The 16,743-nt window shown below is 44.6% G+C and overlaps 1 protein-coding gene across 1 annotated transcript in view; it reads right to left on the bottom strand.

Moving 5' to 3' along the window:
* Nucleotides 1-287: 287 nt before the first annotated feature.
* Nucleotides 288-16,743, bottom strand: part of LOC142290478 (transmembrane protein 198) — a 44,268-nt gene continuing 27,812 nt past the window's right edge. Inside the window, exons 2-5 of the mRNA XM_075334435.1 lie at nucleotides 9,510-9,749; nucleotides 6,281-6,856; nucleotides 2,813-2,961; nucleotides 288-2,052 (exon numbers count right to left, since the gene is read on the bottom strand). Coding sequence (XP_075190550.1) covers nucleotides 1,903-2,052; nucleotides 2,813-2,961; nucleotides 6,281-6,856; nucleotides 9,510-9,699 — 1,065 coding nt within the window. The 5' untranslated portion in view covers nucleotides 9,700-9,749 and the 3' untranslated portion in view covers nucleotides 288-1,902. The remainder of the gene's footprint in view (nucleotides 2,053-2,812; nucleotides 2,962-6,280; nucleotides 6,857-9,509; nucleotides 9,750-16,743) is intronic.

Genomic DNA, 16,743 nt, shown 5'->3' with positions numbered 1-16,743 from the left:
ACACAGCGAGATCGCAAATGAGGTCACTGCTGCGTCACAAAAAACGTGACTAAGCAGCGATCTCGCTATGTGAGAAGTACCCTTAAGACTTCAGGATTCTGACTTTGCTGGTATAGGGAAATTGTGACAAATCTACGCAGAAAAGAAAAAGCAACAAATCTACCACATGTGCACAGGCCCTTATAGTAGTGGAGAACGCAAATTGGTGCTTTACTGTTACTTGGTTTATTATGATAATACGCTGCGATCATTTACTTATAGCACCGTTACAATCAAGGCTGAAGTGCTTTCTATATGTAAAAATCTTTGTTCTTTTTATTAATGCTTACATGATATGGCGGATAGAGGTCAGATCACAGAAAATACATAGTATGGCTGACTATGTTGTCCCAATGTGTTACAGACAGTACATACATCTTTATATTAAAGTGCTATAGAACAGTGTAATTTGCAGTGGTTCAATTGTTTTGCCCTTTTAAAAATGTATATGTTAAGCGTTACATATCTAAATTTCACAGAAAAAAATCTGAATTACCCTAGATCACATTTGTTATCGTAGGAGTAAATCTCACCCCGGAAAAGTATGACAGATGTGATTAAAAGGAGCAAAAGTCAAAGTAGCAAATCTATCAAAGCTTATAAAATGGGCTGCTGAAATCACACAGAAGAGGGTTTTTTCAGATCTTGAAAGGTTTCTAGTCACCTGTATATGCCAAAGAAGTGCAAAGGAAAATGGAAGCAGTTAGAAGGTTTTCTGCCTATTTGCTAAATTATAATCAGATTTTCCCTGGTCTCGTGTGCTGGTTGCAGCGGGGAGGTCACGACTACAGCACACATCACTCCTGCTGCAATCACTCAGCACTCTTGGGCAGTGTATGTCCGCACAGCCGCTGAGCTCAATGATTAGCTGCAGCGGTGATGTTCACTGTAGTCGTGCCCTCCCGCTGCAGCTAGTGCGGAGACCAGAGCAGCGGCAGAGAGGCAGTGCTGGATTGGGGAGGGGATAAAGTGGAAAATCCCTGTAAACCAGTGCAACAAATTATTATTTTTTATTTATTTATTTATTTATTTAGGGCTGAATAATTTGCATGACCATGTGAAGGATTAATAATCTGCGCAGAGATGAAGGATATTTTTCTAGTTCACATGTAGGTCCGATCACCTGCCAGCAAAGCACCAGTGGCGCCAGCCATTTACGCCATCCGACGCTCCCCAGGAAAGAATCTGATGGTGCGTGGTGCAATATTTTCTACATACAGGCTGTAGTAGACTTCGAGAACACATGGACAGAGACCACAGTTGTGCAAATTCAGCGTAACGCACATTCGAAAATGTGAAAAAACAACGTGATTTACGACCACAGCTAAATGCACCAGTTTTCGTTTGCACTAGTTTTTATATGGGCACCTAGTGGATATATACTGTTACAGCATGTACCTTGCCAACAAATAGAGCCAATATTATATTTACAAAATAAAAGCTTCTGGTATATTATGCACATAAAAAAAGGCACAAATTCAGCACTAACGGCTACTTCAGCTGGACGAGTTGTGTCATGTGCAGATGCTTTAAGGAGGCTTAGTGCTCTTGTCTTACATACTTTACAGCTAGGTAGTGGGTCTGGTTGCCTGAAGACTGATGTTCGCCCATCCATTGGGCAGAATTACATTTAAAGTTATCTAATAAAAATACATTCATCCAATGTGTCTACCAGGATTAGGTGAGACTGTCCAATTTGACTTCAACTTTTTTTTTCTTTTTTTTAAGTCCACATAATAAAGTAGGAGGAGAGCATTGCCTCTGGCTAATGAGGGGGTGAGATGAGCCAGGAGCCATTCGATAAGGCACAACCATTTGGCCTATTATCTTGTATCAAATGTAAGTATATACCCTGAGAACACCTCATACACGAATGACAGGAGTGGTGGCTGTAAGGGGCACAGTAGAGCCACATTCATAGTCCATGTCAACAATAGTCTGCATGTTGGTGTTTAGGCTGCTCATGGATGTGCCCGTTCCGGTCTGCCGCTCTCTCAAGCTCTGTAAGTAACTCTGCAAGAGAAAGAAAAAAGTCAATAGGAGAAAAATACTGAGAAGTGATTGCAACGTCAGCTTTTCTTGCTCTCCATGCCTTGCACAGACTATGGAATCGGTCATTAAAGTGCACTGTTTGGAAGTGAAGTACCATCTTAGTTGCCAGCCATGGTGAATACTCCTTATACAAACAGTGGCCATATTCTTTTGACTTGAGACAACATACAATATATTGAAAGGGGGTTTCCACTACTAACACAAACCTTTCTCATTCCATGTTTCACCCTATTAAAATAAGAAAGCCTATCCTCCCATCCAGTGGTGGTGCGGTTTCAAGGGTGTTGGGGCTCACGTGAGCCCCGCGACCAATCACTGGCTTCTCTCTCCCCGCCTTCGGACAATTTAGTCAACAGTAAGCATTGTGGCTGTCAGCATCGAAAGAAGAGGAGAAAAGCGGGCGGTGATTGATCATGTGACCTTACAACCATACGTGAGCCCCAGGGAACGAGAGCGCCGACACCCCTGGAACCATGCCACCACCAGAGGGTCGCATAGGCATTATTTTAATAGGGGGAAACACGTGGAATGAGAAGGTTGTGCTAGTAGTGGACAACCCTTTAAGAAACAGCAGATGCATTAGACACTCCTGATCCTACAAGTTAACAGTATCCAAACCACATTTTATTACCAATGTGCACGTGAAATCTAAAAGGCAAGAACAGAATAATGTAGATTAGCTTCCCATGACTTGAGGGATTAGTCTTTGTAACAGACTCACCGGTGCAAGGATGTCCCCAGTGTATCTCTTGATAGGGTTAGCCTTTCGACGATAAGTCCCTTCTTGAGAAGTTACACTCTGACGTTTTTTGGCCTCTTTCTGGCGGATTCTGAGAAGCTGGAGGCGCTTCTGGCGTCTGCTTATAATCACTGTCAAATTAAGAAATAACCGTACCCAGACTGAGTTTTTGGAAGGTAAAATATAGAAAGGTACAGAAATAACATCTCCAACAAGATGCATTACCACGCGAACAATACCAAACTGGTTTGGAATAAGATTGTAATCCTGAATTGAGACTTCTTGAGAATTATTGATCAGTGTAGGAGGAGAAGGAAGTAGAATTCTCTGATATGATATCTTACAAAGTTTCTTATTTCTAGGTGTACTATTAATTTAGGAGATTAAAATGAAAAAGGAGGCTTCCCCTTTAAAGGGAACCGGTCATCAGAAATTTGGCTTTCAACCTAAATGTTTCCCCCTCTGCAGCTCCTGGGCTGCGCTCTAGTAAGGTTCTTATACTTTTTGTGCCCCCTTTTAAACCAAAATAAATATACTTTATAAAGTTATACATTTTGGTATGAAAATCTTGTAAATTCTCCATGGGGGCGGGCTCTCTGGTGTCAGTTGCTGTCCCTCCTGCAGATTGACACCGTCCCCCATTGCTCCATTTCGTATCCCAGGACGCCGCCCACTGCCCCATGGAGAATTTACAAGATTTTCATACCAAAAGGTATAACTTTATAAAGTATTTATTTTGGTTTAAAAGGGGGCACAAAAAGTATATAAACCTTACTAGAATGCAGCCCAGGAGCTGCAGAGGGGGAAACATTTAGGTTGAAAGCCAAATTTCTGATGACAGGTTCCCTTTAAACTCGTGCCATAAATTGAAATTTTGGGTGGGATGGGGGGCAGAGAGAGTCTATAACTTGTTTGTCACTAATAAAGAGGGCACCGCTGCCTGTGACCTAGAGCTTGTGTGCTACACCCAACATTTACTTCCCAGTTGATGCATAGGGTGCTGTTATTTAAACAATCAAGGTACAGCATTTTGCATGGCAGCGGTTTGGGCAGTTATGATGGTGATCAGGCATGCCTTGAGAAATTGTGCACTGTATGGACTTTTGGGCAACCTATGATAACATTGTAAAGAAAGCATTAGAGGGAACCAGTCATTGGATTCATGCTGCCTGAACCACAGGCAACATGAATCAGAGGCTGGATGCATGATTGCAGGCAGGTACGTTGTCTCTCCATATTACCCTGGGCAAGGAGAATTACACCAGAAGCAGCACCAAAATAGCCAGGTCTCTCCTTATAGCTTGAATAGCTATCCCAGGACTATGCTTTCTCTGAAATAGGAGACACATATCTGTCTAATAGTGTAGCCAGGCTCAGATTCGTGCTGCCCGTGGACATTCTTCAATCCCCTGTTATGCAGATGATTTTCTAATTACTGTACTATCCATTCTGTCATTACTACTCAAGTACAAAATAGTTTCATAGCTTTTTCCATTATTCCAAGTCAGTTACTGCCAACAAGGTGGGGGCATCCCTAACTAGGTTATATGGTCCCCCAAATTATAGTGGTGCCTGTATCTCTAATGTGGTTACTAAAAAGACACGTGCACGTGTTGCATGCTGAACAAGGCTTAGGTTTAGCTCTTTAGACTAATCAAACAAAAAGGAAGAAAAACAAAACGCCTCACAATAAGTTACGCAGTAACACAGACAATGTATTTGTGATGCACTAATAAAATACATTTTGTGCAGTCTGGATGTGGTCGCCACCTTCACCTTTTCATACAGACATTACAATCCCAGAGCAGATCTCCCAGTAACATTGCATTTAGCTGGGCAGAGATTGCTGCAGACCCAGATCTTGTGAGGTCTTCAGCCCACAGTAACCTTAGAGCCGGAAGTCACAATATATGATCGACCTTTCACATTAACCTTTAACCCTGGTTAACCTCCATACACACTGCAGAGCATCACACAGATGGTAGCGGTCAAGTCCATGAGTTCAATGACTTGTAAACGATTACAGTGTGTGGCCTACACAATTCCTTATGAAATGGTTCCTCTAGATATTTACACAGACATTAACACTAGAAGTGCCAGAAATTTCGAACTCCCTCCTTAAGTCCCAAAAGAGGGTCAAATGACCCTTAGTCTAACTAGAAACTAAATGGCTAAACTCAATGGAAAACAACCTCCTGTGGTGCGACAGTAATGGCCTTAATTACAGAACAAAAGATGGTGATTATAGGATGTTAGCTAAAATCCTTCAGGTCCTTCGACCCGTCTCTGGGTTCCAAAAGGTAGAAATGTTAAATGACCCCTCTCTGGGACTTCTAGTGTTAAAGATATTCTTAAACCAAGTCTAGGCTGATATGATTGATTAAAACCCACCTTGCGTTATTCGGCAACAGAAATCTAAGACGGACCCTTGGATTTCTGCCATAATTTGCCTTGTGTAATGCCACAATCCACATTGTGAAGACCCTCAATCGCCTTGACCTAAACCAACAGCTTTCTCATGCAGCAAGAAGTAGCATGAAACTTGTTCCTGATGATTTTAAACCATTGCATTTCTGAATCCTGTAAATGAGCTTATTACAAATCCCCTTCACTTCCATAGGATGCTGATTTGATGTGGATTTCGCCTTGGAATATGTCAGCCACCATGTAAAAATTCTGTTGATCATTTATTACTGGTCATAAACTAAAGTGAGATATTTAAGTCCATATATTCTTTTTTTTCTCCTGTTTAGATGCACACAAATGGGTCCTATATTACAGGTCAGTCCAAACCAGATGCAAATGTTGTATTAACCCGGTGTGCAATCACAATGCAGAACAATAACCTTTCTAGTAACAATAAAGTGGTCGGCTAATTTCTCTTAATAGTGCAACTTTCCTCACAAACAGACCAGAACTTCTGTCCACACAAAGGCGGCTGGCGGAGGGTCACGTGACCAGACTGGTCCCTCAGCTCCTCCAATAGAAAAGCAGCTTTCTCATGTGAGGCGTTTTACTATTGGAGGTGCTGACAGACCGGTGTGGTCACATGACCCTCCACAAGCCGCCATTGTGTGGACAGAAATGTGTGTGAGGAAAGCTGCACTAACAGGAGACAGTGGCCGACCTCTATACTGGTACCCATGACGCAAAACAACAATTCTGGAGCGCAATCTCTTAGATGTCTGTTGTGCCGTTCCTCCGTTACTCCTGTTACAAACCGATAAGGGTATTACCAGATGGGGGTGTCCTTACACAGCCTGACAAAGTCCAATCAGTGTTGATAGTCAGGCTGTTAAGTTGTGCACCCCTTAGACAAGGAGGGGGATAACCCCCAGGTGTAAAAATGTCTATGACTAAATGAAAGCTCTGCTAATCTTAGCCTCAGTTAGGTAAAATCGTTATTTGAGCACACTCCAACACTTACTCCCAAAACACGACTGTACTCACCGTCAGTATGCGAGAAACCTTCAGCTGTCAGCTTCCACTGGACTACAATTCCCAGAATGCTCAACACTGGCCAGATGCCAAGAACGACCCAACTGAACCAGCAGAGGGGAAACGACACCTCAAGGCGGAGACAGTTGTAGACATACTGCACCAGCAGCATCAATTCGATGAAATAATCTGTGCACACAGTCAATATAGCAGCTCCAAAGGTGGCGGTGGAAATCACAGTGAAAAGCTTTTGCCACTGCAGAGTCAATACAGCAAAGAGCATAGCAGAGCCCATCATGACTCCGATAGGGATCCAGGCGGTGGGAGGATGGAAGAACTGCTCCAAGCCCACAAGGCACGCCATGGCCAGCAAAAGTCCAAGAATCAGGCCAGTCATAAACAGGCCCACGCTGTGCACAAGCATAGTGACCAGTCCACAAAGCAGGCCAATGCCCAAGGCGATGCCCGCACTTAGCTCCAGGCTCAGCTGAGTTTCCAGGATTCGCTCTTTGTAACAAAGTAAAAAAATGATTGCTGAACCAGCCAGCAGACCAGACAGGAACATGATGGCTTTGAAGCACCTGTAACCTGCAGAGAAGGACGGCAGAAACTGGTTACAGTACACAATACATTGGCTTACAATGTCAACCCTACAGCATAAAGCTTCCTTTATTGGTCATAGGATGCCATCTGTTCAACATACAGGGATTACATTCAAACTTTCATTAGTCTCTGTATGTATGTCAGTTATTAGAGAAGTCATCTGTTCCTTGTTATAGGGTTATCTCATAAGAAACAAGCATCACCTATGCACAGTATAGGTAGTAATTGTATGACTGTAGGGGATCCCACTGCCCGTACCCACACAGATCATCATCAGGAAGCCATTTGTATTAGTGGGGCCCTCTAGAATACACCTAGTATCACCTGTTCTGTGAGTTTACAGTCAATTGTTTACATATCTTATTTTAAATCTGAGTTCAGACCATGATGTCCGGATGGCCGAGGGTCCTGACCAGATCAGAGCAGCCACATACATGCTTCTAAAAGCTAATGGATAGACCAGTGCTGTTCTGGCTATTGTGGGCCACACTCTGATCCCTTCAGCTAGGAGCACACGTTCAGGATTTAAAGCAGAAAATTCTGCTACAAATCCTGATGTGTTGGCAGGAAGAATGCTGCATAAAATAAGGTTGTTTTTTTTTTCCACAGCAATTATGTTGCATTTTCCCCCACTCGTTTGTAAGGCTATGTGCGCACGTAGCATTCTGTCCCTGCAGAAAGTCCGTAATGGAAAAAAAAAAAAAAAGCCGATTCCATGCGCTCTGAGTGCAGCCCCTCCCATAGACAGAGCGGGGACTGCATGCAGAGCGCACGGAAGAAGTGACATGTCACTTCTTAGAACGGGCGCTTCGGGAAGCGCTGCGCTCTAATACGCCATGTGCGCACGTCTCCTGCATGATCTTCATAGATTCATATGATTATGCATAGATTATGCAGGGGACGCAGGACGCATGCAGTTACGCTGCGGTGCAGATCGCAGCGTAACTGCATGCAAATACGCAACGTGCGCACATAGCCTAAGGGTCAAATATGCTGCAAGAATTGACATGATGCAGATTTGAATCTGCAAGGAAGAAATAAGCATTATGTGCATGAGATTTCAGAAGTCTCATTTAATTTGCAGGTGCTGAAAAACGCTGAGCATTTTCCACACTAAAACTATAAAATATATAAAAGTTATAAAAATGTTTCCCTTTCTGTGCTATTAAAGTACTAATCCAGCCTGAACAGCAAAATAATGTTTAACAGTTTGGGTTACACTGCGTAACAATCCAAGCGCCATCATTGTCCTGCCAGGCATGTCAATCATACCGCGTCACTGTTGGGCTCACAGATTGTAGAGACTGACACCACAGGTTCCCCTGCCTCACTGTCACATAGGTGTGTGAACTCCATCTATGCACAGTAACTGCATTACAATTGCACTAAAGCCGGCCGTGCACACCGGAGAGGCATCAGATGAACACGCATTCTCTCATTGCTACCACAAGGCACGCTGGATCCTTTCACCCCCCAATATCCACAGTCAGGGGGTCGCCATACACATAAGCTAGTCTAAAAATCCTGATTGGACAGACAAGCTTGCTATTATCCTGAAAACATGACGTGTTGGGGGTCGTGAGGACTGGAGTTCGGGAGCCACTGCACGAGACGCTTTCTTCTTACCTGGATATTACAGGCAGACTATTTTTGTACATTTTCCACTGCTGAATGTAAATCTTCACATTTTGCTCTATTACAAGTATGTCATAAATTGATTTTATACAATAGGGAAGAAAGTTTCCAGGAAAACATTTCTCTTTGTATTGGAAAAAATCTGCAATGTAAGCTACGTCTAGCCAATAGTGTAAGTTTTATTGCCCGCTTCTAAGCAAAACAAATACATACAATTATTAACAAAGCATATATTTATATGTATTTGTCATGAGGTCTTTGCTGGAATTGGGGTATCAGCCCCTACATCATTCTACTCTCAGATGGGGTAGCAATGTATCACTTGCTAGGCTACTTGCTGCAGTTTTGATAAATCCCTGTTTTATCTGCTGTTGATCGACCAGTTCTCTGAATTCTTAACCCTGTATAACCCCGCCCACATCTTTGATTGTCAGCTTTCTGCCTATGCACAGTGTAGACAGAAAACTGCCAATCTGTGGTGGGAGCAGAGTTATGCACAACTAATGATTGTGGAGGACAACCTGGGATCAGGTTTAGTAGTTTTCTAGTGAACCTCCTGCTGATAAAACAGTAATTTTACCAAAACTACACAAAGCAACCTAGTAAGTAATACATCGTTAGAATCAGGTTATCTGCCTCTACATTATTATCTCAGATGGGGTAGCAACAAACTGTTATCAACAATCCCTTTAATGTGCAATATAGATATTCTGCAAGAAATTAAAGTAGAAGTCTAGAATAGCCCTAGTGGTCAATGTGAAAACTGCAATATTTTTGTTTCAATATAGAAATAAATTAACTAATATATATATATATATATATATATATATATACACATATACATACACACATTATATATATATACACACACACACACACACACACACACACACACACACGGTACATATGCAACCAATATATCGTAACTTGATAATTTGGTAAATAAAGCTGATGTATTGTATTTCTTGTCCAGTTTAATTAAGATGCTAATCATAATACTTACCAAAAAATGTATATACAAGTCCAAAGAGGCAGCACAAGGAACACACCACAGTTGGAACCACATCGTAATGCCGTCCATTTTCCAGGCTACATAAGTCCTCAAAGGGATCTCCTTGCCCAGTGTCAACAGTCTGAATGTTGAAGTGCTGTGAAACACCAGGCAGAACAAAAGGTGACGAATCAAACGCCATTGCAGAATATGGTGCACAGGTTTAGGTGATGGTGCCCATCAAGGACCAGCCTGCAAGATAGAAACAGATCACAGTTTTACTTCTCTAAAATGAAAAGCAGGAAAGCCTGAACTTGGCGTTTAGTCATATTTAGGCTTTAGACCAACTCTTAGTGCAGTTAGCGTGGAGCGGCTGTTGCCTTTCCTGTAATTGTGCCCACCGCACTGCTCCTTATAAACTGAACCCAACAATGTGAGGTCACACTAAGGCTCCTCGGGTGAGTGCCACTTCATATTCATTGACTGGCTGAGTAATGGGACAGTATGAGTAGCCTCAACACATGGACCTTCATCATACAGCAGTGTTTCCTTACAGCCTGATTTAGGCTTTATGAGCCTTGCGTTTCTACTGGGACTGAACACAGGACTATGTAACCAGTTCACATAGCACGGATATGACAAAACTGGAACACAATTCAAGAGAATAGAGACAAGTAATCCACCATTTCACTGCTTGAAAAAAAAAAAAAAAAAGAAATAAGAGGACATCCGCAAAAATCTCACATACTTTCCATATAAAAGCATTAAATGTGAATGCATGTTCCCCTTAGTAGGTCACACAACAAAAGGCACCCAGCAGGAATCTGCGTGAGCAGGAAACACACCCTGTGGACAATCCGAGGTTCATGTCTGTATCCTAGATGTGAAACAGGAGAACAAGGTAACAGCTGGGAATCCCAACCATTTGTGAGTGTGCGCCGCTCAGCCCTTCCTATCCCAACATCTGGTGAACACACAGCACTAGTGGGCTTCCCCCCAGCCCGAAACACGAGACAGACATGAAACTTTATACATGGCCTAAGAGAAGCTCTTCAGCAACCCCGGGCAGGCGTACGTGTTCCCACCGCTCCCAGCTTCTCCACAGTGGAAGTGAAAACCTAAGATAAAAGCAACAATGTTCTCATGGAACTGCGTTTTTGATTTCCCATGTAAAATAAAAAGAAATTTCAAAATATATATATATATATATATATATTATATAAAACTATGAGAGGTAATAGCAGTGCTTCAACCAAAAATAAAGGGTCATATATAAAACTTATCAGAAGCTCACTAGCAGGAAAGAGCCGGCATAGAGTAAGGGATTTCCTGATGAAGAAGTGGGGAGACACTTCAAAATGCGTTGCATAAAACCACCTTCATTTGATCATCTTTGGATTTATGTCATTACTTCAGCAGCACAGTATTAGCTCCACATCTCCTTTGTTCCTGGTCAGCATACAATAAGGGGCAGATTTGTTGTTCAATATCCTTCTTAGGGTACTTTCACACTTGCGTTCAGCGGAGTCAGTCACTATGGAGAATAGCGCAGTCCGTTAACGCACTGCGCTATTCTCCATAGACTTGTATGGACAATGCACTGTAACGCAAGTGTCAGCGTTGCATCCGCTGGACGACGCAGCGTCGTTATTTTGACGCTGCGTCGGGCGGAAGAAACACAACATGTAACTTTTTTTTGAGCAGCGCAATCCGTAGGATTTCACTGCGCATGCTCTTTTTTTTTTAAATCAAAACTTTATTTTGTCTCTCGGTGGCCAAACGTTCAGCTGAGCGCCCAGCCGCCAGCATGTGAGCTCTCAGCTGAGCGCCCGGCCGCCGGCATGTGAGCTCTCAGCTGAGCGCCCAGCCGCCAGCATGTGAGCTCTCAGCTGAGCGCCCGCCCGCCGGTATGTGAGAGCTCTCAGCTGAGCGACCGGCCGCTGGCATGTGAGAGCGCTCAGCTGATCGTTCACAATAGTCTGCTGCCGGTAAAACTGTAAAGAAGAAAAAAAAAAAAAAAAAAAAAAAAAGCTTTCCGTTTTGTACGATCGGTAGCATCCGTTGTGCTACTATATGCAACACATCCGTCACACAATGCAATGCTACAGAAGCCGTCCAACGCAAGTGTGAAAGTAGCCTTAGATATCGGATGTTCTCACCAAGTCTTGGCTTTAACAGTCTCAATGTTCCAGATGTCACGATGTAGGAGCATTAACTGGACCACAGGAGACCGCTCAGCCCTAGAGCCTGGGGTGATAGTATGGGATTATTCTCAGACCTTGTTAGAAAAGATGGATCAGGTCAGGTACCAACTCCATTCAGGAGGTGAGGCCTCATACACCAACCTACCTGACCATCCTTCACTGTATCTTGATAGCAACTCTGCTGTCGGAGTTCTTCAAGGTTCAGTCATAGGCCCCCTCCTTTTCGCTCTATATAGTGCCCCTATTGGACAAACCATCAGCAGATTTGGTTTTTAGTATCTCTATGCTGATGACACCCAATTATACACTTCTCCTGACATCATCTACACCTTAAAAGGGGTTGTCCAGTCTGAAATGGTAAGTCTGCAGTCACTATCTGATTGCAGATTTATGAATCCTCCCGACGAACACACTGCGCTGAGAGGATTTGCTGGTTTCTGAGCTGGGAATGGGCGCAATTGTGCGATATTCTGCAGACTTATTTTAGATCGAACAACCCCTTTAATACAAAACACCAGAGATTGTCTGTCCACTGCCTCCAAAACCATGTGTGCCCTCCATCTGAAATTGAATCTCACCAAAACTGAACTTCTTGCGTTTCTTCCCTCTACTAACCAACCTATGCCTAAAATTTCATTCACATTTGGTGGTTAAACCACAACTCATAACTAAAGTGGCATGCTCTGTGTGTTAGGGTCAAATTTGACAGAACTTTTGTTTATTCCCTATAGTCACTCACTCGCTCATGTTACCTGCATCTTAAAAGAACATCTCCAGAATCCGACCTTTTCTCATCTTTGAAACGGCAAAAACCATTTACTGCTGCTCTCATTCATTCTCATCTGGACTACTACAACTCTACTACAACTCTTTACTGATCGGTCTTCCCGTAACCAAACGTTCTCCTCTCCAATCCATCCTGAACACGGCAGCCAGTGTCGAATTTCTGTCCAGCCTTTTCACCCATGCCTCCACCTTGTGCCAGTCATTACACTGGTTGCCCATCTAAAAAAGAATGCAATAATAAGTTATCATTCCCACCCACATGGCTATTTACCAGTTCTGCACCACATTATAGCTCATCCCCACTTCTGTCTGCCTATCACCCTACCCGTTCCCTCCATTTCGCATCTGATCAAGACTAAATCCTCCATAATCCGAACCTCGCACATCTGACTCCAAGACTTCTCTTATGCTGCATCAGTCTTCTGGTATGAACTTCCAGAGACAATCCGATTAATACCCAACTAACCCCCATGGTTTTAAGCGTGCTTTAAAAAAAAACAAAAAAAACACTTCTTTAGACAGGCGTCATCACCTTACTAATCTAAGGGGTACTTTGCACGTTGCGACATCACTAGCATCGGCTAGCGATGCCGAGCGCGATAGTGCCCGCCCCCATCGCACTTGCGATATGTGTGGATTGCTGCCGTAGCGAACATTATCGCTACAGCAGCTTCACGCGCACATACATGGTTGGTGACATCACTGTGACCGCCGAACAATCCCTCCTTCAAGGGGGAGGTGCGTTCGGCGTCACTAATCAGCCGGCCAATAGAAGCGGGACATAACATCCCGCCCACCTTCTCCCTTACGCATTGCCGTCGGGACGCAGGTAAGGAGAGGTTTGTTGCTCCTGCGGGTTTACACACAGCGATGTGTGACACCGCAGGAGGGACAAACAACATCGTACCTGCGGTCGACCTGACATTATGAAAATGTCAGATGCTACACAGATCACCGATTTTCAGCGCTTTTGCGATCGTTTATTGGCGCATCTAGGATTTACACGTTGCGATGTTGTTACCGGCGCCGCATGTGTGTCACTAACGACGTGACCCGCCAATATTCCGGATGCGATGTCGCAGTGTGTAAAGTACCCCTAACTGTCCCCCTTTTACCTCCTCCTAAATGTTAATCACAATCTGCTCCCTCCTATTTCTGTCTCCACAACCTGCGTGCACCCAATAACTGCACATAGATACTGGCTGATGACTGGATCATGCAGCATTATAAGAAAATCCTTATCTATATATATAATTGCCTTATTCTGTCTGTCTATCTGTCTGTCTGTCATGCTCCGAAATTGTGTCCTTACGGTGACACAAAGCTGATTGGCCGCTGGGCTCGCCATGGCCCCGCCCCCCCACACGGATTGGCCTCTCGCCCCGGCTCTCTGCAGGCCCCGCCCCCCTCACGCAATCCACGCTCGCTCTTGCCCAACTGACACGGAGCCCCGATTCCCAGGTGAGTACACACACACACATCAGATCACACTCACTCTCACACACACCTCACACATCACAACATCCTGGGATATCGCTTGCTTCTACACCGGCTCCGTCAGGATCCCAGCAGCGCCAGACATAACCTTGCGATGCTGGGATCTTCACGGAGGCCGTGAAAGCTGGTAACCATTATACACATCGGGTAACTAAGGTCCCTTAGTTACCCGATGTGTATCATAGTTACCAGTGTACACCGGCTCACACTCACTCTCACACACACCTCACACACACATCACATCGCATCCACACATCAAGGTCCTGCAGCGGCGGAAAATACAGACACATAACAGCACACACACATAACAGCACACACATACACACACACAAATCAGATCACACTCACTCACACACACACATCACATCGCATCCACATACTCACAACATCCTGGGATATCGCTTGCTTCTCGGCCTCGATACTGTGCTGTTGTGATCTTCCAGGACCTGCGGGAGGATCACATGGCCAGAAGCATGTGATATCCCCGGATGTTGTGAGTATAAGCGCGTATGTGCGATATCGACAGTGTCTGTGTGTGTGAGTGTATGCGATCGGGTGTGTGTGAGTGGATGCGATCGGGTGTGTGTGAGTGGATGCGATCGGGTGTGTGTGAGTGGATGCGATCGGGTGTGTGTGAGTGGATGCGATCGGGTGTGTGTGAGTGGATGCGATCGGGTGTGTGAGTGTCGGCAGAGGAGCACGGCGTGCTGGAGGAGGCTGGGAGCAGAGAGGCTGATCATGGGGAAGGCTGGGAGGAGAGAGGCTGATGGTGGGGGAGGCTGGGAGGGGGAGGCTGGGACGAGGGAGGCTGATGCTGGTGGAGGCTGATGCTTGGGGAGGCTGGGAGCGGAAGGCTGATGCTGAGGGAGGCTGGGAGAGGGAGGCTGGGAGGAAGGAGGCTGGGAGGAGAGAGGCTGATCCTGGGGAAGGCTGGGAAGGGGAGGCTGATGCTGGGGGAGGCTGGAAGGAGAGAGGCTGGAAGGAGAGAGGCTGATGCATGGGGAGGCTGATGCTGGGGGAGGCTGGAAGGAGAGAGGCTAATGCTGGTGGAGGCTGATGCTTGGGGAGGCTGATGCTGGGGGAGACTGGGAGGGGAAGGCTGATGCTGAGGGAGGCTGGGAGGAAGGAGGCTGGGAGGAGAGAGGCTGATCCTGGGGAAGGCTGGGAAGAGGAGGCTGATGCTGAGGGAAGCTGGAAGGAGAGAGGCTGATGCTGGGGGAGGCTGGAAGGAGAGAGGCTGAGGCTGGGAGGAGAGAGGCTGATGCTGGGGAAGGCTGATGCTGAGGGAGGCTGGGAGGGGAAAGCTGATGCTGAGGAAGGCTGGGAGGACGGAGGCTGGGAGGAGAGAGGCTGATCCTGGGGAAGGCTGGGAGAGGGAGGCTGATGCTGGAGGAGGCTGGAAGGAGAGAGGCTGATGCTGGCGGAGGCTGATGCTGGGGAGGCTGGGAGAGGGAGGCTGATGCTGAGGGAGGCTGGGAGGAGGGAGGCTGGGAGAGGTAGGCTGAGAGAAGAGAGGCTGATGCGCACACACACACACACACACACACACACACACACACACACGCGCGCGCACTGCACAACACACCACACACACACACACACACTGGGAACCACAAACAACTGCCCTACACAGACACCCACACACACAGACAACGCTGCACACACACAACACCCAACACACAAACACCGCGGCACACACAAATATACGCACATACCGCACAACACACACATTGCTCAAAACATACCTCCCCCCAAAACACACCACACACACACAAACCGCGCAACACACACACAACGCTACAGACACACAGCGCTCCACAAACAACGCAACACACGCAACACACATACAACACCGCTATCACCCCCCGTCACACCCAGACAACACCCAGAACATGTACAGCGCCTACACAAACACTTGGTAACTACAGACAACAACATCTATATCTATATATATATATATATATATATATCTATATATATATATATATATATATATATATATATATATATATATATATATATATATATATATATATATATATATATATATATATATATATATATATATATATATATATATATATATATATATATATATATATATATATATATATATATATATATATATATATATATATATATATATAACAAAAATCATACATGAACTACACAATACGTAAATTCTAGAATACCCGATGCGTAGAATCGGGCCACCTTCTAGTTTATTATAATGATGGTTGGACTATATATTACAAAAACATTCTACCTATTGTTTCCCTACATATCCTTATAGATTGTAAGCTTGCGATCAGGACCCTCAATCCTGTAACTTTTTAAATGGATACTTTGTTCTGTTTTTATGGTCTTACATATCTCCATTTAATTGTAAAGTGCTGCAGAATATGTTGGTGCTATAGAAATAAAATTATTAGTAATTACTATTAGGTTGGGTAAGTCTGTATGTAGCAGCAGAATGGCACCCACATAGCCTAATAGGGGTTTATGTCTGTGTGCCCCAGATTTTCTAATTGACCAAAAAGGATCATATGCCGTATTACAGAGTACCAGGAAGGCACATAAGGAGAGCCTGCGGATCTGTAGTATGAATGTATTCCGCAGGACGTTGGGGGTCATAGCCTGCATATCTCGCTGTATGATCTCTGAGAGCCTGTAATCTTCGTGGCCTGTTACTGTACATCCAACCTTTCAAATGGCCCCAAAGGAAAAAGTCCAGCAGTGTTAAATAAGGTGATCTTGGT

This window comes from Anomaloglossus baeobatrachus, chromosome 2 (genome assembly GCF_048569485.1).
Source record: "Anomaloglossus baeobatrachus isolate aAnoBae1 chromosome 2, aAnoBae1.hap1, whole genome shotgun sequence".
Taxonomy (NCBI): domain Eukaryota; kingdom Metazoa; phylum Chordata; class Amphibia; order Anura; family Aromobatidae; genus Anomaloglossus; species Anomaloglossus baeobatrachus.
Note: the sequence above shows the minus strand (reverse complement) of the source record. Positions and strands in the feature narration are given on the sequence as shown.